Genomic DNA, 22500 nt, shown 5'->3' with positions numbered 1-22500 from the left:
ATATTTCATACTTGTTTGGTGAGCAGCGTCTGCACAGAGGACAGATCACGACCGTAGTCATCAGTCTTCAGGCTGTTTTCCTTTTCACCTGATTAAAAATGACACAAACGTGGTTATAGATTTCAAAGGAACAATACAGACACCAACCCTGTAGTTCATTTGCATGACATTTCCCATGTTAAAAAACTTTTTTGAGCTCAGTTACTCACCTATCCAGGACTCCACCACATCAGCCTTCCAGTTGAACTGCAGGAAGGCAGAGTTCTCATCCAGCTTGGCCTTCCTCTGGGCTGCAGCTCTCTCCAGCTCGGACACTTTCCCACGCAGGGCCTTCATTTTAGCCATGATGTTCTCCACGTGATGGTTCTCCTGCACAAAAACGTCCAGTTTACAAACAGCCCCCTTATAAACACCAGTGAAGCTTATTTTATTTAAAAAGTCAATTGGTTAAACGGTACCTTCTTAATGAGTTCATCTCCATTGGAACACACATCATTGACTCGATCCCTGTGCACAGTAAAATCTGTCTCAAATGCTTCATGCTTCTTCAGCAAGCCCTGTAAGGGAAGACAAAATGCTTAGAATGCTCTTCTGTTTGGATTCATTTTATATAGGAAGGAGGTTTCTAGAGCTTCTAATATTAATGCATTATACCTGCACAGCTGCCAATGTATCACCGTAATCCTCACTTCCAACCAGGTTGAGTTTCTCATTGATCCAGGCTTCCTCTTCCTCAACATTCGCCACAAACTGCTGGTATTCCAGCGACTCTTCTAGCCTCTGCCCACTGAATATCAATAAATGACAAAGTTTTAAATACAGCCTGGGATACACAGCAGATAAAAGAGAGGAAACAAAAACCCAAAGTTCTTACCGGGCAGCAGCCAAATCCTTCAGCTCTTTCCAATGTTCCACAAACTGAGCCAGCCTTTGCTGGATCTCCTCCTGTCCGATGGTGTTGTCATCAGACAGCTTCTTCCCAGTTTCCAACACAGACTGCAACACCACAAAAACAGTTAGCATTTAGCGGTTTCTCAAAAGCCAGGACCGTGTCCTCTATACTCTTTTTAAATCATATTTTCAAGTTTCTCCTCACCTGAATGGCTGGCTCATGAGCTCCAAGCTCCGCCTCCAGCCTCTTATGTTTCTTCCTCAGATTCTGTACTCCTGTCAAATCACGTCCATAATCCTCCGAGCTCACCAACAGCTTCTTTTCCCTGGTGGAAAACAAAGGGTAGGACATTTTTTTAAACAGTTATTTTAGTAACTTAACAAGTTTGAGACTATTTAAAATGATGGTGTAATCTTACTTAATCCAAGACTCCTCATCATCCAGGTCCCTGAAGAACTGATGCAGACGATGCGACTCGTTCAGCTTGGCACGGCGTCCAGCGGCCATGCTTTTGATCTTGGTAAAGCGTCCGTTCACAGCGTCACGCTTGTCCTTGACTTGAGAAGTGTCGAAAGCGCTGCTGACCATCAGGCTGTCAGCTTGGCCATTGAGATCTTTCAGACGGTCCTATCAGAATACAAGGAAACCCATGAACAACTAAAAGAGAAGTACACAGGACTGTCTTTGTGTAACTTTATGGGTTGTACGCTACCTCATGAGCAGAGATGTCGGCCTCAAGAAGCTGGTGCTTCTTAAGTAGATTGTTGACCGAGGCCAGATCTTTCCCATAGTCCTCAGAGGCAAGAAGAGCCTCAACCTAGCAAAAGAGGATGTCCAACGTATTGAAATATTTACTTTTATACTGTTATTAACCGTAAAGATCTACTGAGAACTGTTCTAACAGTCATTTCATATTAATCAATACCTCAGACAACCAGAAGTCAAAGTCCTTGATGCCAGTGTTGAAGTTCTGCTGCTTGTTCGCATCCTTCAGTTTCTGACTCTTCTCTGCAGATTTGTTGACGAGGAACTGCCACTGCTCATCCAGAGCATTCAGACGAGCCTGAAGTGAACATGACGCGATGAGTACAAACTGCAACACACCGGCTGCGTATTACTAAAATACCTGATTGTTACCTTGACGGCATCCTCACTTCCAGCACAGGCACCTCTCTGGATGAGAGCATTGCCCGTGTCTATCACCCCGCGGATACGATCAGCATTAGCGTGTAATTCAGCCTCAAAAGCCTGGTGCTTCTGGTGTTTGCTCTAAAAGTGGTGACAAAGCGAAAGAGCAAAACTGAGCCCCACACAGTGAAGTCATGCATAGGTGCAGCTGTGGGTGCAGACTTGGAAAAGCATCGGCTGGTTTTGTATCTACCTGTGAAGTAGAGCTGGGTGATATAGTGAAAAAATTTACTTCTTATTTTCTGCCTATTTTTGTCCTATTCTTTTTCAACAAAATCCCTGTAAAATTATTGTAAATATATTTCCCAGCACTACACTGTGGTGTATATTCATGTGTCATTTTCACAAACTTATTTCCGTGTATATTCAAGCCTTGTTCAAAAAGCTATCGAAATGTGTTTGTGTAAACGTCTACGTCTACATGGTTTGCTAAATTTGATGTCCTATCTGTAGTCATGAAAGAGACGACTTTTAACATAAATAACAACATACACATCACAAAAAACAAACACATGACGTGGATGTCCCATCGGCAACGAAAAAGCAAAAGTAAATATACACACCACCAAACATGGACAAACAACAAGTGGAACTCAAAAAACTCAGAACAGGACACAAACAAAGTCTGATGGAACATTCAATATGATGGACTGGAAGGACATTATCCAGCACACAATGACCACGTTTACATGGACAACAATAATCCGATATTAACTTGATTGTACAATACTATATAAGAATGGATCATAAAAACAGAGCTTTTTGATTAGCTTAATCCGTCTCAACTCATAGTCGTAGTAAACACAAATCTAATTAAGACAGGTGGAGTACTGCATTATCGAAGTGCGCTATAGACATGTACACACCTTAACCGCACTATTACTGGCGCATAGGAACTTTCACAGCACTTTGCGACATGTTACACACATGCACATCAGTGGACAGCCGTTTCGTTTAACGGCAAACATGGCTTCAACCAAGAAAACACATTTTGAAGAACTGTTTCTTAATACATGAACTTATGGAAGGAATGTTGAACGGCGTCGCTTAGGGACGTAATGACGTATGCCATTAATCGAACTATGTAGCGTCACATCTCAAACGGAAACATGAAAGGTATACTCTTAAAGCAACTCATGTAAACACCTTCATCGTAATATTAGCTTACTCAGAAAAAGGCAAAACATTTTATTTCTTATGTCCATGTTAACGTGGTCAATGAGTTCTGGAGAACCTACAGGATTTGGGGTGTTTTGTCTGAGATCATTCCACATTTTCTAAGGGTCCAGAGATACAGCAAGAAGGAAAAAGCACTTCCAAACAGCGTATGTAAAGCTTTTGCTGATACACTCACGGGAAGCTGGGCTGCTGGTACTGTACTGCATAAGAATTCTAGGCATAGCAAATGTGTTTTTGATTTTGTTGCTTTAACACAGTATTTCACAAAAAGCAAAGCTGAATTATATGTTTGAAAGAACCTTTCCATCTCCTCTCTCTGGTTTGACATGTCTATGTTCAGAAAAACCCTACCAACACTACTGTTTTATATGCATAGTATGCAAAGCATACTCATGACTTTCAGTTTTTTTCTGTGAAAAATGATCCGTATGATTTATTATAAAGTATCTCAATACAAAACTTTCCAATAAATGCCAAAATAACCAATTAACTTAATGGAGAGTAAAAATGTAGAATGCTCAGAGTTTTTTTATGTGTGCAATTAATCAAACCAAAAGACATCCCAGCCAAATGCTGCAATGATGGGGGCAAGAAGGGACACTGACACGATGATACGACTATACAAAGCGAAACATTTGAAAGTGCGGACACAGACATATGGAACTTAAATACGAGTATACAGACACATCAAAAACGAGACAACGAACAAGTGGAGAGACCCAACTAGGGTTAGTTAGCTCTGGCACACTACTCCACTTACCAGCAGTTTGGACAGCTAGAAACAGACAATGGGAACACAGACAGAGGTTCAGTTAAACTTCCTCAACCTTGGGTTTAGTTGGGGATTACAGTAGAAACATTGATAAGAGCTGCTCTATTAAATAAGCCATTACATATTAGGTTCGACTTAAGAAGAAGAATTGTCATTACAACATTTGAAAATATGAATACATAGAGCATTAATACATTTTCACAAATCTGACTATATCTGAAATTCAGAAGATGAGACAGATTCCTAAATTGGAATGTTACCTGGATGTTTGTGGGGTCCTTGTAAGACTCGTCGGTGGCGGTCTGGAGCTTCTCGCTGATCCACGCTTCGATCTCATCCACGTCTCTGCTGAACTGCTGCAGAGTCTGCGACTCGCCCAGTTTCGAACGCTTCTCAATCATCTGAGCCTTCAGACGGCGCCACCTGTAGATCAGGAGGACACATCCATCAGCATGTCACACAACATCACAAAAATGGCACTTACTGTGAACTGTTACACAACAAAAACTGACCTGTCCAGGACTTCATTGCGGCGTTTGAAAATGTCAGGCTTGGCGTAATGGTCAGCGCTAACAAGCTGATCCGCAAAAGACTGGAGGGCTGCGATCTTCTCCTCCTATGAGAGAATCATACATCGAATCGATTAACGCAGCAAACACTTCCTCCAACTAATCAAACGTTAAATCAAAAAGCAACAACATAGACCTCGGCTAATTCATATCATGACGGTGCATACAGACCTGAACATTGATGGCCTTGTCAAAGTCCTCATGTTTCTTGATGAGAGCCTCTACGCTGTCCAAGGAGTCGCCCTTATCATCACTGGCCAGGAAAGCCTCACGTGCTGCCATCCAGTTTTCAGCCTGCTCGCAGTCACGGTTGAACAGCTAAAGGAGGAGTCCAAAGAATGTCAGTTGCTGAAAACATTGCCTTGTGTGCTTCGGTTTTTGTTGTAAATATGGTCTTTGCTGACCTGCAGCTCCAGACACTGGTCTAGCATCATCCTGCGCTGGACCCAGGCCTTCTCAAGGTCGGCCCGCTCCTGGTCGAGAGCCTCTAGCTTTTGCTGAATCTCAGGGCTGGCGTAGTGGCCACGGGCGAGCAGCTGCTGTCCAAACTGCTCAAAGGACTGGAAGGTGCCTGCACGGGCATCTATCTCCGTGCGGTGCTCCTACGTGATGGACAGAAAATTATTTACCAAATACAATTTCATAAAAATAGAATATGATTTTTTTGTCCACAGATTAAACATGATTTAATATAGACTATACAACATGATGACATGTTTAAGCAATGGGCAATGAGTACTTGGCTGTTCCTTCATTGCATTCAGTACCTGGTGTCTCTCCAGCAAAGCTTCGGCTCCAGTGACATCCTTGGCCAACTCATCAGAAGACACCAGCCCTCTGATTCCATTGATCCAGGACATGAGATCCCTGGAAGACAAAACCACAAAGTTATGTTTTATTTGTGTAGAAAGTTTGATAGTGTCTTTGTTGTATTTGCATATTACAGACCTGTTAGAACATGTACACACTACTAACTGTATGGTATTTTTGGATAAACGTGTATGCCAAATGCATCCGTGCCCTGATGTCAGATAAACATTAAACAAACACCTGAAATGTAAAAAGCATAACATCCTCTACTCACCTGAAGTCACTTAGGAAGCGCTGGAGATCGTGCGAGTTGCCCAGTTTTTCTTTGCGCTGGTCAGCGCGGCCCACCAGACTGCTCCAGGCGGTGTTCAGCTCGGTGCACTTCTCCTGAATGTCATCCACAGCTTCAGGATGAGACTGAATCAGTCTCTCGGCAGTCTCACCCAGAGAATTCACCTGCCACAAAGAAATGCCATGAGATGTTCATCAGATATTCTGAACCAAGGAATCAACCGTAAACTATTTGCAAGTTCTTACCTTGTCACCTAGAGCAGCCAGGTCTCTCTCAAAGCCCTCGTGCTTACGCTGCAGAGCCTGCACACTGGCGAGATCATGACCGTAGTTATCAGTGTTCAGGGCTTGATTCTTTTCTTCAATCCATTCCTTGGTCTCATCCGCATCCCTGAAAAATCACACAAACAGCTGAGTTTCTCTGCACTTCTCAGATCATTGTATGACGGGTTGTTTTGAGATGAGATCAGTACTATATTTCACTCACCTGTGGAACCTCTGGACCTCATGAGCACTGCCCAACATGTTGCTTCTGTCCTCGGCCAGCTGCTGCAGAGACCTCCAGCGGTTGTTTAGCTCCTACACACAAACACATGACCATGAGCAGCCAATAAGAGTCATAACTGCTGCTAAGGTAGAGTTGGTTTCTTGTACATTTCATGTAAATAAGTTAAATGGCCTAACACAAGGTTGTTTTTTTTGCTCCTGGAGGACCACTACCCTGCAGATGTTTGCTACAAACCTATGACATCAAACTCAATCTAAGGGCTTAAGCTAAATCTTTAAGAGAGTGGCCCTCTTGGAGCAGAATTGGAAACCTTTGGTATAACAAATTTAAATTGGAAACCTTTGGTATAACAAATTTAAATAAGTTCATCAGCCAATCCACTATCAAAAGGATCTTTCATATTATCAGCAACAGTATGGATGAGTGCCACCACAAACACATTATGATGAAGATGATTAGCAAATATAAAAGACTTGCAAATATAAAAAACGTGGTTGCATTAGGCAAATAGTGAAAACAGTGTTAATGCATTCTACAACAAATAAGAAAAAAGATGGGGTGCAACTCCACCACTGTGAAGGTTCAGTAATGGGATACAACACGACACCAAGGTAGGAGCACAAAACCACCATTATGAGTTAGTCCTCTAGGCACAGAGGCAAAAAACAGGGTTTAGTGGGGTGGGTTGAGGAAATACAGGTTTACCTGCAACCTTACCTTTATAGTATTAAAGTTGGCCGTTGTTTGAACAGCCAATCGAACAGACTACATAGAGTCAAAGAATTAGCCAGGAAGAGACAGAAGACAGGGAAGGAACAGAAAAAAACAGAGCAGTCAAGAGAGCATCACCACGGGAGTTGGGGTTTTTCTTGTCTTTTGTAACCACAATCAAAGCAAAATACCACTGTGAAGTAAATCCAGGTCAAACCAAACCCAATAACTGCATAAAATGTATGCATGCTATTAAAACTCACTGGAGCAAATCTCTTAATATAAATTTAACCATTTCAAATTTAGGCCAAAATGTTGCATTACCTTCCAAGGAGATGCACCTTTGTCTGCTTCATCCTGTGAAACAAGACCCATACAATAAGTTAACATCATAAAATCAATTGATATTTACACAGAATTTACAATATTAATAAATTGTCATATTGGTAAAACACACTGGCCAAACTGATTATTGGTATATTTCCAATATATCTCTAATTCCAACCACTGTTCAGATAAGATGAAGGGTATAAATCAATAATGACCTTGCCAGGAGCTGAACCCAGCATTTCTTGTTGCTGGGTGGGATGAATGGATGAAGATGGGAGGAGAAGGAAAGGAAAACATAGGTAAGATCACCACATTCATGATTCGCAAAAATCTAAGTATAGCATTCATGCTGTATGTATACTTAGTATAGTACACTCACGTGTTCACAATAAACTAATGAATGAAATGGTTTATATTTGATGACAGATGAAAAATCAAAATGTGAAGGGAGTGGATCATATGGTGAATGCTCACCTGGGCCTGTACAACTGGAGCTTCCTCTGCCATCAGCCCTTCAGACTCCAGCTCTGAAGCCACCTTGTTTATGTCCCTCAGACGAGACTCATTCGCTTTTAGATCCTAACACAACCAAAAGGAGAATGTTTAAATATGGAAGACAGCAACTACTGATGTTCAATGCTATATTTGTTCATTAAACTTCCTCTTCCAAAGAACTAGACTACATTAGACCTACTTGAGGTTTGTTTGATTTTTTTCTTTACGGAGTTAGCTAAAACTTACCTTCTGGAAGTCATCAAACTTCTTCTGCAGGACTTCCACTTGCTCAAGATCAGAGCCGACCTCTTCGTTGGTGAGAGCTGACTCTTTCTCATTGATCCACTGCTGCAGTTCGTTTGCCTCACGGAAAAGCATGAACTTCTTGCAACTCTTCTCCAGCATGTCCTTCCTCTTCTCACCCAAATCTATCAGAGTACCATACCTGAGAGTGAAAAGAGGACAAAAGATTTTAATGCAATGTTCCACCATCTTAAAAGAGGGACATGGGTTCACAGTCGGTGTGAAATCTGCATATTCAAGTAACTGAAAATGCAGAATAAAACATGAAACATCCAAAAACCAGATCTAAACAAAAGGAAAAGCTCAGAATAACAACATCTATGGGTCACATCAGACGAGATATAAACTTCTATCACTCAACAGAATAGAAGAGTTTATGAAGGTTCGAAACCTAGTCAGCTGTCTGTGTGGCCAACTATGCCAACATGTAATGTTAATAGTAAAGACGATCCAAGAATGTACTGCACAAATATCTGGGATGAAACAAATTCAATATGGCAGATTCATTAGGATAATTACAAATATATATTTTAATGGTTAAGTTAAAAGTATTGATCAACAAAACAGATTTTCATACTTAAAATGTATTTATTTCATGTTTATTAAAGAAACCGATTCTTCTGGTTTTGTATATCAACAAAAATTCCCACTGATACCATTCATGTGTCAGAGTTACTGTCCATGTAAATTGTTTTGAATCAATCACTAAGATGCAGTCAAGAATGCTTTCTATTCAGGCAGTAGACTAGGTTTTGACAAGATTTGACAGGGGAAACAGATTAGTTGAAAGACAGATTCATCTAAACAGCAGGATTAAACGACAGAGCACATGTATCGAAAAGAATGCTAAAAAATGGCAAGATGAATGAGGTTGAAGGTTCTTTATTCAAGGATAAGACATTGGTCAGGCCTACTCACAGTTCCTCCACCTGCTTCATGCGCACAGACACGCTGCATGCCTCCTTGGTGGCTACGGTCCTGCCACAGTGCAGGGCAAGCAGACACATGCAAGCATTTCAATTAGGAAAGAAACAAAGAAAGAAAGAAAGAAAGAAAGAAAGCAAAGAGGAGTAACAAGGGGTCAGAAACATTATTAAGATTAAAGAGTTAGTTATTACAGATGCCTTTTTTGAGGTGAAAGCTACAGAAAAATGAAAGAAGCTTTGTGTTAAAAGAAATATGATTTCGTTCAGAGCGTAAGTTGGTAGATTGAAATATGACAACCAGGGCTGTCAATTGCTAATTTTAAAATGCAATAAAATGAATCACCTTTACTGATTCCATGCTAACTTCTCTTAGTAAATCTAGAAGTCGTGTTGCTTTATTGTGCATTTTTATCTACAGGTGAATAAGCCTTGTTTATAATAAATACAAATGAACGTATTTAAATTGTCAGCCCTGGTTTATATTTAACAAAATAAAAGATTTGCACACATCTAAAGTCTCGTGATAAGAAACCTGAAGGCGCAACTACTCTTACTGATTATCAATCTGTTCCTGTCGCAGAGCGATGCTGCCTTGCTCGTCCAGCAGATTCTCACGAGAGGATGACTGAGTCGGGTCCAACTTCTTCACGTACGCCGCGGGAACAAAGCCCTGTCTGTCATTCACTTCCACTTTCCACCAGTCCTACAGCACCAGACAACACATCTGTGAGTTTCTTTGCTTTTAAATACAGTCATCACATGATAAATAGTTGCGAGTATTCTTACCTTGTTGGTGCTGTTGAGCAGAGTGAGGATGTCACCCTTCTTCATGGTGACCTCACGTGGACTCTTCTCCTGATAGTCGTACAGAGCAAGAACCAGCTCCTTACCAGTCTCATCGTCAGTGGGGGCCACTTGTTGCTGTTGACAGATCCCGCATAAAAAGTCAGATGTGATTGACAGGGAATTAAAAAACAAAACATTCACTGATACAGAATTAGCCTAAAATTATACATTGTAATAAGTACAGCAGTAACGTTATTATTAAGTCTTACTCTGCAGGCCTGAGCCTGTTCTTTAAGGGCCTGGATGCTGCTTCCATATGCACTCAGATCAGACATCAACGCCTCGTGCTTCTTCAGCAGAGCCTTTAAGGTTTAAAAACAGTTATAAGAGCTTGTGAAATTTTCTGTTTAAGTGAAGTAGCTATGCCATTCTCCATATTTGATCAAAACATAATCAATAAATAAACAGTAATTCTGCCAGTTAAGCATTGCTTAAATCTATAAACAAACCAATAGATCATTGAAATCATGACAACTAAAAAGAATCCAAAGAAAATTTACTTTACTTCGCATGCCTTTTATCACAAAATTATGAACCATATCTTACCCCTCTAAACCTAAAAAAACTGGACAGTTCAGATATAATCAAGCTCCTCCCCTCCTCCTTTACCTCTGCAGAGTCCTCGTCCTTCCCATAATCAGGGCTTCCTACAATGGGTTCTTTCTCTCTCATCCAGGACTCTGCTTCATTTGCATCAGCAAAGTACTGCTGGGCCTGCAGAGAGTCCTCCAGATCCTGCCTGCGCTGAGCTGCTTTTCCCTTCAGCCCGTCCCAGCGGTTGTGTAGCTCCTGCAGCTTAGCTTTCACATCCTCTGCTGCAAAGTGACCTAAGTTGAGAAAAATCAAAGACACAATATTTAGTCAGGTCATTCAATAAACCCACAGAATATTCTTGTGGAAAGTTCTGCAATTTTTCACAATGTCAATGCCATTCCCTAAGCTATACACAGCCACAGCCAATTGCCAATTTGTAGTTTTAGCAACCAAAAAGGATGCTTGAGCCAGCCTCATTAATGCATTTTCCCGGTTTCATTTGAAAACAAGTACTTACCCTCATCCACCATGGCCTCACCCTTCTGCGTGACAGCCTTGATACGGGGCTCATGACCAGAGATCTCCGCCTGGAGGGCCTGGTGCTTCTTCAGAAGGTTCTGCACTCCAATAAGGTCTTTTCCTGAGAGAATGCAAGAAGTTGAATGCTCTATGAGTATCAATTAACCAGATTTAGTGTCATGTGTTTAAAATGTCAGATCCTTTAACAAAGACCTTCGTTTACGAAATTCAATCTGGAAACTAACCTCTGTTTGTAGAGGAAGCGATGGGTTCTTTTTCTCGGATCCAGGTCTCCTCATCCTCCACATCTCTGAAAAGCTGCTGGAGGCGCAAAGAGTCTGACAGCTTCTGCTTACGGGCAGCCATGGGCTCCTTCAGGGCCTCATAACGTGCTACCAGAGCCTCCTGTTTCTTACGGATGTTATCAGCGTCGAAATGGCCAGCATCCTGGAACTGCTTGGCCTGAATGGTGATGCCATCAATACGGTCCTGTCAAGAGAAATAAAAACAAGTTCTCAGTTGATATAAAGACTGTTGAGATAGCATTGATAAAAACAAAAGAACCACAAAATCAAAACAATCCAGATCAGTATTAACATCCACATTAACCAGAGTTCGTTACCTGGTGGGCTGCCACATCCGCCTCCAGCAAACCATGTTTCTTTTGAAGGTTTTGGACACTGGTCAGGTCTTTGCCAAAGTCATCAGAAGCCAGGTGTCCCTCCACCTCATACAACCACAACTCAATGTCTTCAACATTACGATTGAACTGCTGCTGCTGGTTGGCTTCACGCAATTTAATACCTGAAAGAGAAAAGGAAGTGATGTCACTGTTAAATGGATCTGTCTATAACATTGAGACTGAATCGCTTGCAGTACTGAAAATGAAAACTATTTATCAGCTAGAACATATAGCTTGAAGCAGTCATTATTTCTCACCTTTAAGCTCAGTTGCTTCCAAAAGTTTCTTCCATTGAGAGCTGACCTCATCCATGCGTGTGGACACCTCGCTGGAGGCATAGTGTTGCCTATCAACCAGCTCCTGGCCTGACTTCTGCAGCGCGTCAATGCGGCTCTGATTGGCGGAAAGCTCGGCCTCGAAGGCCTGGTGCTTCTGCACCTTCCCTTGCAGGTTAGATGGGTCCTAAAAGTACATCAAGTAGAGGACAGTGAATTAAACTGCATTATTCATAAAAGCTTCTGTGCATCAGCAAAACATGCACCTTGTAGGATTCATCAGTGGCGGTCTTCATCTTCTCATTGATCCAGCTCTTGAGCTCATCGGAGTCCCGGAAGAACTGCTGCAGATGGAAAGAGTCCTCCAGGGCGGTCCGGCGAAACTGGGCACGATCATGAAGGGCGTTGCGTCTGCTCAGCAGCTGAAGTACAAAAACAGGGGGTTTAAAGCGCAGCGCTACCTGTGATTCAGCATTTTGTCAGCAATCACTGAGGCGAAGAAACTGCTTCCTAGGCTGTATTGAAGGACATTTTAGGGTGCTTATCTCCACTTACTGCATCTCTGCGGGTGGCCACATCCTCCTTGGCGTAATGGTTGTTTTGGATCAGTTTGGTAGCAAATTCATCCAGGGCCTGCAAATGAAAGAATAAAACAAAAACTAAATATAAACTAAATATAGTTGGGTGTGAACTAGTTTTCAGTGAAATATGTTGTTTCCTACAGTGATCTTCTCCTCCTGGGCACTGAGGGATTTCTCGAAGTCTTCGTGTTTCTTCAGAAGTGCTTCGACACTGTCTAGAGAGTCTCCAAGATCTTCATTCAGAAGGAAAGCCTTTGATGAGGAAAGATTAAGAAATTTCATCCCATTGAGTGAATGTTACATCTTTGAAAGAAAGTGTTATGATCTGAACCTCTTACCTCTTGCTTGCTCATCCAGTTGTCGACCTGCTCTGTGTCCCTGTAAAAGAGCTGCAGGTCCATGCACTGCTCATACTGCTGCCTGCGCAGCTCCCACAGCTCCATTAGAGACACCTTCTCTTCAGACAGGATGCCCAGCTGAACACAAATCAATCAGAGGTCCATATGATGTCCATTTCAGAATTGTGCAGACAGTAAGTTTACAACTGGCCTTAACAAAAACAGATCAAAAGACATACTTTTTCTTTGACCTCCTCTGAGGCGTAGTGTCCCGTATTCAACAGAGCTTGGCCTGCCTCATCGGTAGATTTAAAACTGTCCTCATGAGCATCAATCTCACCCTGAAAAATAAGATAAATATATTAATTCATTCATATCTACTTTGCTACAGAAGCTAAATATTATTTTAAATACCTTATGCTCCTGGTGGCGGTCGAGCAAAGCTTCGGCTCCGGCCACATCATTGGCCAGCTCATCTGCATTGATCAAAGCCTTCATCTCTGTCACCCAGCTTGTAAGGTCCCTGAAATCTACAGTGAATCGCTGCAGCCTAGAAAACACACGCCAACCACATGATCACAAGCCAGCACTTAGGAGCTGAGCTAATAGTAGATTTAAAATGAAGGAAGGGTGACTCACCTGTAGGAGTCGTTGAGGCGGGTGTGACGCTCGGCAGCCAGTGTGCGGATCTGCTCCCAGTTGGTAACGAGTTCATCTCTCTTCAAGTGGATCTGAGAGGCATTCTGGGGGTGTGTTTGCTGCAGACGGTCTGCTTCACCACCAAGAGTGTTCACCTGGGGATGAAAGTTCATATACTATTTAGTAATCTTTGCTTTTGAAGACATTTTTGTAGGATGCATATTGCCTTAACAATGATCCAAAATTCACATTCATGAAGATTTAAAGTGTAAATTTTACCAACATTCTTCTGAATAAGCATTCTTTTTAAATTACTTAACCTGGAAAGGTCAATCTGTACTGTAGGTTCTACTAACAAAATTGTAATTATATTGTATAAAGTCTGTGGACGTGCTGATACTGACCTTGTCCTCCAAGGCAGCCAGGTCTCTTTCCAGCCCCTCGTGTTTCCTCAGCAGAGCTTGAACGCTAGCAAGGTCACGGCCAAAATCATCAGACGCCATCAGTTGCTCCTTCTCCTTGATCCAGCTGATTGTCTCATCCACATCCCTGTACACCAAGATTTATTCCGTAACCAGCGTCTATTTCTACTAGAATTCAACAGTTCTTCACCTCACTGTTCTCTTATCTGGCTTTATTTTACAACGTCAACAATTAAAAAAATTACAATGACATCACTTCCTGCTCCGAGTCACTTACCGGTTAAAACGCTGCACCTCGGCAGACCCAAACAGCTTGGCCTGCCGCTGCTGAGCTAATCCTTTTAGCCTCTGCCAGGCAGCGTTCACCTCCTCCTGCTTCTTTAGGATGAGTTCGGCCTCAGGGTGATTCTCCTGGGTTAGCTTAGCGGCTGCCTGGTTCACCTCATTCACACGCTCCTCGTGAGCCGCCAAGTCTGTTTGAAACTCTTCAAACTTTTTCTGCAAAACCTCCACATGCTCCAGGTCCTGCCCAAGCTCCTCTGACGTGACAATAGCTTCCTGTAAAATGAGACCTAGCTTTAGTTCATCTCATCCGAGAACACTTAAAAGACTCAAACACCCTGTCTTCGTTTGACATAACGCGAAATCTCGAGAATGCATCTCTTTGTAAATTTGATCTTAACCTCAGATTTTAATTGTGAAATTATGTGAATATGACATCAACTGTTTTCTCACCTTGTCGCTGATCCAGTCTAGGGCATCTTCGCACTCACGCAGGTACTGCACCAGCTTCTGGGCCTGCAGGAGACGCACTCCCTTCTCCTTTGTCCTCTGCAGCAGCAGATCCCACAAACGATGAAGCTCCTCTAGTCGGGTCTGAGTTTGAGGGCAGAAAGTAAACATAAAATCAAAGCCCTTTACTCATCCAAAGCAGGTTTTTCTAGGAAAGCTCAGTTTAAGTCCAGAAATGTATTTTTCAAGAAAGACTAACTAAGTTTAAGATCACTAAAAGAATGAAGAACACTGCACACAGTTCTTTTAAAGACCATGCATTTCGCTATTAAGAGAAGAAATTAAACAGAAAACGTTTCACACCACTCAAGTACCTACTGGAATAAAATTCCCATAATTTACACTTTTAACTATTGGTCGCTGAGCTGTCCGGTAAGGCGTGAAAGACTGATGCATACAGGCAGATGTCAGTACATTAATATTCACATTTTAACTTCAACGTTGACAAATAAGCCACGAGCACCAAATTTTGCATTATCAGTTTATACATTTTTACAAATGGTTTTAAAAGAAAGTGTCTCTTACTCGGATGGTTTCAGATGCAAAGTGGCCCTCCGTTATCATGAGGTTGCCGGTCTCATCCAGTTTAATTATGGCCCCTGCATTGGCCTGCACCTCTGCCTCAAACGCTTGATGTTTCTGTAGCTTTCCCTGTGTGACGAGCAATACACATACAGTTAAACCACAAACACAATAGGCGTTATATATTAATAAGGCTTTATATTAATTCTGGATCTTTGTATGACCTAATGCATAACTATCATAATTAACCCTTCACAACCAAAACATTTAAACTGAGTTTAAACCATGAGTACCAGTGCTTTGATGGGAACAGCACTGTTTCGCCTATGAAATGTCTGCCTGTTATATTGTCGGACCTGTAAGTTACTTGGGTCCTTGTAGTTCTCGTCAGAAGCAATCTGAAGCTTCTCTTGGATCCATTTCTCCAGCTCATCTGCATCCCGACGAAAGAACTGGAAACGGTACGAATCCTCAAGTTTCTGCCTGCGCACAGTAGACAGCTCTTTGAAGCGTCGGTACCGGTCCAGAACCTGCTGACGGCGGTCTTGGATGTCATCAGCCGACTCCAGAACTTTTACTCCACTGACATCCATTTTCTGGGAAAAAAGTAATTTGTTAATAAACCTATAATATCAATTTGGACAAACCAATTAACAAAAGAAAAATATTATGGGTTTAAAGAACCTCCATGTAGCTTTCTCAGAGAATAAACAGTATGAATGTTAAAAACAATGAATCATAGAAATGCCTAAATAACTTCCAGGAAATACTACAAAAGAAATGTATATAGTTTGCGATAAAGAAGTAAAGGCAATTTGTAACCATTCTTACGTCCGAATGGTTTTTTAACATACAACGCGGGCAGCCATTTTATGTTAGTAAAACAACTTATGTTAACAGACAACTCTTTCTTCCTAACAATAACCAACAGCTGAGCACATGAGGGGGCCCGGCAGAAATTCCTTACACCTCAGAGCTAACAAGCACAAAAAGATTGCTGCCATCAGCCCCCTGCTGACTTTCTACACAACCCCCACCAGCACAAGGCTTGATCCATCCCAACCCAGCGGCATCTGTCCCATGGTTTCAGGGGAGTTTGATTTCAGCTGTGTTTGAGATGGCGTTTATGCTATACGCTACCATTACGGCAGCAATGACCGGCCTAGCAAGGACCGTATAAACAACAGGCTTGTTTGACTTCAATTCGACACTTTGCACGTGGAAATGGCAGTATAAATGAGGATAATTTTCGTTTTAAAACGCTGTATTTGTACGACAATGGGCTAATGTAAACACCACCTGACGGAGGAGGGGGTAAACATATCCCATAACCAGACATTACCCAAGGCCAATGAGACAGGGGTCATGCCCTGATTACATTAATGTAATGTACCCCTTTCGTATTGACAGGGTGTTTAAATTTCATTGTAACAATGAAAATTGTAAAAAGCGCTATATAAATAAAGCTGACTTGACTTAAATTGGAACCATTTCACACATTTCCTATGACAGAGAACGTGGTTCTGGGCAGTAACCTGCTGGTTACAGAGTTAGCAAACTTTATGAGCAGTATAATGTCCATACCTAGTAATGTTTTTGAAACAACAGCAACCGAGTCTGGCATGAAGAATGCAAAACAGACCTATATTGCTACCATAATAATTTGTAAAGTTATGTACACTGAAAACAGCTGATGAGCCATTCAGTTCACAATCCAAAGTATGTTCCGTTCCAGACAAAACATTAAAAAAATGGATATTCAAATTAGTAAGACATTTATCCGAGAGTCCTTGACAATTGTCAATTGTAAATACAAAAATTTCAGAGTAGTGACAAAGCCATTCTGAAAGCATGGATTCATTTCACACACAAGTGCTAACATCTGGACTCATTCTACATAGGTGTGCGAACAGTTGAATGTTCTTCGGGAGAAACTAGATTTAAAAGCTAACTTACTTTCAGCACTAACATGGAAAACTTGACCTTTTCCGTCAGGGACAAGTGTCAAGTGGTTTTCAATAATTCAAAATAAGTTTATTCAATAATCACAGTGTCATGTGGTTTTATGTAGATGTTTACCGATCAGCTGACAATCATTTCACAGTAATGCTTATGGGAAAGCTTCCATTCCAAGATCATTTAAGAGGCACGTGCTCCATTTGCCGAAGCAAAACCCATTAAGGACACAAATGGGAAGCATTCAGGATAATCCAAGGTCAGGGGGAAAACAAAACAGCCCTTTTAACAAATGTAAAGAGTGGTCAGTCTATGGAGTCCACCATTGAGTAAATGTAACGTGCTGTCTGCCTAGATCAATACAGTCTTTTGTTATGCTGAGCAGAACTGCAGGAAACTTTCCACCAACCCCCTGTCGACAGTCATGTGATAAAACAAAAAAAACATCAGCAGAAGATCGGCTCAGTAAGTGACTGCAATTTACAAAACATCCGGAACTGTAGGGTGAAAATAAAAGCATCAACATATCAGAAAGTTATTGGCTGATGTAGGATCCATTAGCTACATAATATCAATCCCACAGTTTTGGCACTGGGAAGCGTCACTTCCTCTTTGGCCACACAGAAATGAAATCGCAAATAAGGAAAAGCACAAAACACACCCAGATGTGATGAACTGATGTCACAGCTCGCAGTGGGATTAGCCCTCCCTGCTTTTGTTCGGATGTGTCCTGTTTTTGTACAGATCAGCTGGATGGATTCCGCCCTCCCCTCACCTCACCCAGCCTTTCCCAAAACGATCCACGACTCAACATCCACTTGGATCCGTCAGGGATCCAGGGGAAATAAAACAAGCTTAGCCGAGATTCAGTCTAACCACTCTTTTGGACAGATGTCAGGGACACAGTATAATTCACAGCTCCATTACGATAAAAAAACCTGCAACACGAGGTATGCAAAAAGCGCAACAGACCACACCCTGATCCACAGCAAAGGTTACCAGACACATTATCTCGATCGCATAAATACTTATTTTCCTCTCTAACTGCATAACATCTCATAACAGCCCAAAGAAAACTGCACAATTAAATAAAGGATAAAAAAATGCTAATAGAAACTCACCAGAATACAGAGCTATGGGGTCACAGGAGCGTCACTGCAGTGTAGCTGTAGCAAAAGATAGCGCCTCAAACCCAACTGCGTACAACAGATAACACAAATTCACACGTTTTATCCCTCCCTGTTCCACTCTGCCTTTCGCGCACTATCATTTTTTTTTATTCGCATACATCCAATTCCAAACAACTAAAATGCCAGTCCACCAGCTATAAGGAAACACCCTCTCTCTCTCTCTCTCTCTCTCTCTCTCTCTCTCACACCCCCCCCCTCTCTTCCTCACATATTCATTCATCGAGTAGAGTGCTTCAATAACTGACTCTCTCACATTCCAACCACATGATGACACCGGCAAAGTCCAACAATTAGCTCTCCTAAAGTACAGTGGTCAAGTGATTTATGAAAGAGCTAACAATTACAAGAGCTTATGACATAACATTTTAAAACCCTTTTAGTTCCTGCAGACTATGTTATTCAAAAAGTTCTGTAGAACTAACAATTTGTCTTATAGTCAAAAAAACAATTTAAATAAAGTAGGTGAATTCAATGAATTAAAGTTTTTAAATAAAGATTATATTATATTCCCTCTCCACCCAGATAATCAAGACACTATATGAGTTTCAATTACCACTTTATCATGAAAATGAGGTTGCCCTCTTATAGACATTCTTCAGATTCTCTCAGAGAAGACACGGAGGCCTATTAATAACCCAAAATCTGCCGGCACAGATTCTCAAAGCAGCATTTGAAAGATGTGACTGAAAGTGATGGGACACACAACCATTAACCTGATTTACATTTACATTTAGGCATTTGGCAGACGCTTTTATCCAAAGCGACTTATCCAAAGCGAATACATTTTGCAATCCCCTTGGATCGAACCCAGAACTTTGCGTTGTTAACGCAATACTCTAACCACTGAGCTACAGGAATTTATTCAAATAAACATCATCTCACATTCATTTTTCATAAAGCTGATTTTCTCACCGCCCAAACATACAATGTTCAGCTAGAGTATAAGCACTTATCATTAAGCATACTCCCACTGACAAGCTGGGAATACTCAGAGTAAGGTCACGTTTAAAGCCTAGATGTTTCCATGGTAACCCATCTGTATCCGAGACCGATGACGGCACAATGGTTGGAAGCAGGCTAAAGGAATTTAGAGGAAATAGGCGGGCTGTCTCTAAGGATTCAGCTTGAATAAGTGTAACTGTTCGAAGAAACCAAAGAGCCACTAGAACAGGAGGTACAGACAAAAGGAAGGTACAGTTTTTCAATTATTTAGAGCGTATCCTATTGACTCATTTCAAACGGGTAAGTTATCAAGTGTTGAAGATACTATGCAAGAAAGCCTCAATTCTAAATATTCAATGTATAAGACTATAGAGAGTTGCAGATTGAAAAGAGTCGCTACAACGGTTCTTACAGAATTTAACTTAAGAATCAACTTAAAATATGATCAAATCAGAATCCGGGATCAATACATCACACACAAGTAAAATGAACGTGATAAATCCTCGGCAACATGTCACTCGCTGTAATAACATCATGCAGGAAAAACAAAAACCATGCAACAGCCACAAATCTTAAAAAAAAACGTTACACATGCATTATCCATGATAATACAAACATCACCCACACATTTCACAACTGACTTCTTCAATATGGCTAAATAATATCAAATTAATCTTTACATGGCTCTTTACCCAAAGTAAACTGTGATATCCATTCACTTACGTTCAGACCAGGTAAATGTATTTATGATTCTTCAGGGTGTAAATAAGTATGCAAAAAAACATTACAGCAACAAATGGAATTCATCTATTCTCCTACTGCAGTGCAGAGAAAAGCATCAGCCCTGCAGTGATGGGGCATGCGTGGGGCAACAGCCAAAGCAGAGCCCAGCCCATGCGTTTTTCGTTTCGAGAAAATGAGCAAACACTTCACCCACACGGTTCGGTCCAACTTTTTACAATTCACTTACTCTTAATTGCTATGTTAACTAAACCACAGCAAATCAGAGGAAGAACACGCAGAAACAAACACAAACTGGTTGTTACAAACTTTACCTTCAGTTTTGGTTTAATAAACTTGGACATGGTGAAAGGTGTCACTGGGGAGGCTAGGCTACAAGGCGTAATGTAAAACAACATTATGGGTTAAGACACTTGGGTTTTGAAAATACATTTTCGAGTTAAAATATCAATAGAAAAAAAACATTCAATAAAATCAAGACTTGCTTAATGGAGTCACATTGCTGCATGCATGAATATTTCAAACTCATGCAAGTTAATAACATAAAAACGATCCTGGTAAGATCAAATATGATCGGAGTGAATGTGGAGACATGCGAACAACTGTGTTCCTTAGAGCCTGGTGCAAAATAGTATACCCTGTCAGGTTTACATTACACCGGTACGCAATGTGACATCAGAACAGACAATGCCCTGTCATGTACAGCATTACAAGGCTTCAGGGGGTGCACAAACCAGCCATGACTTAGGGGTTGACAATATTATCTGCGTCAACATGGACGCAGAGCATTACTTAGTTTGTGCAGGTCATAAAAGTGCCATTCCTTCTCTACAACAAATATCACAAACCAATGAGCTCTCTTAAGTACGTAGGGCTTCATTTATACCAAATATACCATCAGCATCATACGAAGTATGGACCACTGGGAGTGGTCAACTTAAATAACACAGGGTGCACAGCTGCACCGGCAGGACCATCCCCCTTAAGAATACTGCCGTTTCAATGTTATGAGACAGGATGACACCACACCCTTCTAAAGATTTTAAACAATTTCAGTATGTATGTAGTCAGTCTTCGAGGAAACAGAACAAGGAAAACAATGAGCTTTGATGTATTTATTTCAGCAACATAGGCTAGTTGACAGAGTATGTGCTGCTAACATTACAACAGAATTCCAGACACTTAGCGATGACACAGAGCGCAAGGTTATTTCATAATGAATAATTGCATTGAGGCTCCGGGTCTGAAAATAGACCTGCAATTTGATTAGCAAGGGAAATACTAAAAAAGCCATATTGAGGGGCTTTGTGTGACTACTACACTGAATACTAATGTCAAAACACAAAACATTTATTTGGGGGGTTTTGTTTATGCTCAGCTGGGCTTTGGCAAATCAGCATTTGGCATGCATGGTGAAGCAACCACTACACCACAAAAAGGGAAGTCCGTGGGTTCAAAAGGCAACAATATAAAGCATTAACCAGTAGCACATTTTAACAGTTTGAAATGGCTTTTCCAAATTCATAGGCAGATCAGTTCAATTTCAACATTTATTTATTTAAAGAAGTCTTTAAATATCTAATTTACAAGAATGGCCAATGTTTTTAACAACAACCTTTTTTACAGATAAGTGTCAAAAAATATAAACCCAAAAGTCCACTATCGTCAAACATGCATTCAAGCAATCATTTGTTGTGTTTTATAGCCAACTGTATGCAAGATGACGACCATAAAAGCAATAAAAGGCAAGCAAAAGCACAGGCCTCTTTTCAAAGAATTAATCCAATGACTGAAAGAGAGACTGGGCGGATCCTCTACTGCCCGACCGAAACATAGAATTGTCTTCACAATAACCCAATTGAAATGTATAAAAACGCTGGATTTGTTTTCCTAAAACAAGAAACAAATAAAAAAATATATTGTTTTGGAGAAATAAAAGGAATTGGAAGGCAACTGTGGTCCATTTGCAAGTCCAAATGTTTTCCACACCCTTATAACATTATGATTAAATTCAGCTGCATGAAAACCAACCTATATTGTCCGTTCAGTCGTACATATATTTAAATTAATGTGGTAATACATCGACCTGTGTCATGTTAATGTATAACGCAGCCGTGAATACGTGTTAGCTTAGCAGCTAACGGCTCCGTCGGCAGTGTAAAGCTAGGCTCGTCTGAGAAAACTTTTTTAAAATGTTTATTTGCACAACAATACAATAAGAGTGTTTTTATAGTTAACTGTTAACAGATTCGCTATTTTCAAAATGTGAAAACGGTCATTGAAACGCCCCTCACGGTTTCGTCGATAGCAAACGCCACCCAAAACGAGCCATTTCTATCGTTTTGTGATAAACGGGTCAGAGAAATGCGTTTTGTTTGCAAAAACACACAATAAACTGTCGTAATGTTGCGTAAATACCTACCTTGTTGAAGGGTTTTGCTCTATTTCAGAAGCTGGGTGGAAACGGGTGGTGACCTCAACGATTGAATTTACAGCGGCGATCGAATGGACCTAGCTGCGCGAGACGAGACTGACATCATGCACTGC

At 41.1% G+C, this 22500-nt stretch overlaps 1 protein-coding gene across 7 annotated transcripts in view; it reads right to left on the bottom strand.

Moving 5' to 3' along the window:
- Positions 1–22500, bottom strand: part of sptan1 (spectrin alpha, non-erythrocytic 1) — a 27236-nt gene extending 4736 nt beyond the window's left edge. The window contains exons 1-45 of one of the 7 annotated variants that reach the window (XM_079486851.1): positions 22376–22500; positions 15481–15720; positions 15128–15253; positions 14546–14686; positions 14088–14368; positions 13793–13937; positions 13389–13543; positions 13164–13299; positions 12989–13090; positions 12750–12887; positions 12553–12663; positions 12386–12463; positions 12097–12252; positions 11813–12017; positions 11496–11677; positions 11119–11362; positions 10872–10994; positions 10430–10647; positions 10030–10122; positions 9761–9895; positions 9529–9677; positions 7992–8190; positions 7725–7829; positions 7466–7498; positions 7245–7277; positions 6927–6974; positions 6189–6280; positions 5948–6092; positions 5685–5866; positions 5368–5467; positions 5005–5202; positions 4772–4918; positions 4544–4647; positions 4292–4454; positions 4020–4034; positions 2030–2161; positions 1818–1955; positions 1605–1709; positions 1311–1519; positions 1097–1217; positions 875–996; positions 655–787; positions 459–557; positions 210–369; positions 12–88 (exon numbers count right to left, since the gene is read on the bottom strand). In XM_079486851.1, the coding sequence (XP_079342977.1) occupies positions 12–88; positions 210–369; positions 459–557; positions 655–787; positions 875–996; positions 1097–1217; positions 1311–1519; positions 1605–1709; positions 1818–1955; positions 2030–2161; positions 4020–4034; positions 4292–4454; positions 4544–4647; positions 4772–4918; positions 5005–5202; positions 5368–5467; positions 5685–5866; positions 5948–6092; positions 6189–6280; positions 6927–6974; positions 7245–7277; positions 7466–7498; positions 7725–7829; positions 7992–8190; positions 9529–9677; positions 9761–9895; positions 10030–10122; positions 10430–10647; positions 10872–10994; positions 11119–11362; positions 11496–11677; positions 11813–12017; positions 12097–12252; positions 12386–12463; positions 12553–12663; positions 12750–12887; positions 12989–13090; positions 13164–13299; positions 13389–13543; positions 13793–13937; positions 14088–14368; positions 14546–14686; positions 15128–15253; positions 15481–15717 (6015 nt within the window). In that variant the 5' untranslated portion in view covers positions 15718–15720; positions 22376–22500. Of the gene's footprint in view, positions 1–11; positions 89–209; positions 370–458; positions 558–654; positions 788–874; positions 997–1096; positions 1218–1310; positions 1520–1604; positions 1710–1817; positions 1956–2029; positions 2162–4019; positions 4035–4291; positions 4455–4543; positions 4648–4771; positions 4919–5004; positions 5203–5367; positions 5468–5684; positions 5867–5947; positions 6093–6188; positions 6281–6926; positions 6975–7244; positions 7278–7465; positions 7499–7724; positions 7830–7991; positions 8191–9528; positions 9678–9760; positions 9896–10029; positions 10123–10429; positions 10648–10871; positions 10995–11118; positions 11363–11495; positions 11678–11812; positions 12018–12096; positions 12253–12385; positions 12464–12552; positions 12664–12749; positions 12888–12988; positions 13091–13163; positions 13300–13388; positions 13544–13792; positions 13938–14087; positions 14369–14545; positions 14687–15127; positions 15254–15480; positions 15721–17741; positions 17873–18201; positions 18467–22375 lie in introns of those variants that run through there. The other 6 variants (XM_079486852.1, XM_079486853.1, XM_079486854.1 and 3 more) reach the window with 6 other exon arrangements.

Source organism: Barbatula barbatula, assembly GCF_947034865.1.
Source record: "Barbatula barbatula genome assembly, chromosome: 22".
NCBI lineage: Eukaryota > Metazoa > Chordata > Actinopteri > Cypriniformes > Nemacheilidae > Barbatula > Barbatula barbatula.
The sequence above is the reverse complement of the archived record's forward strand: the minus strand, read 5'-3'. Positions and strand labels throughout refer to the sequence as shown.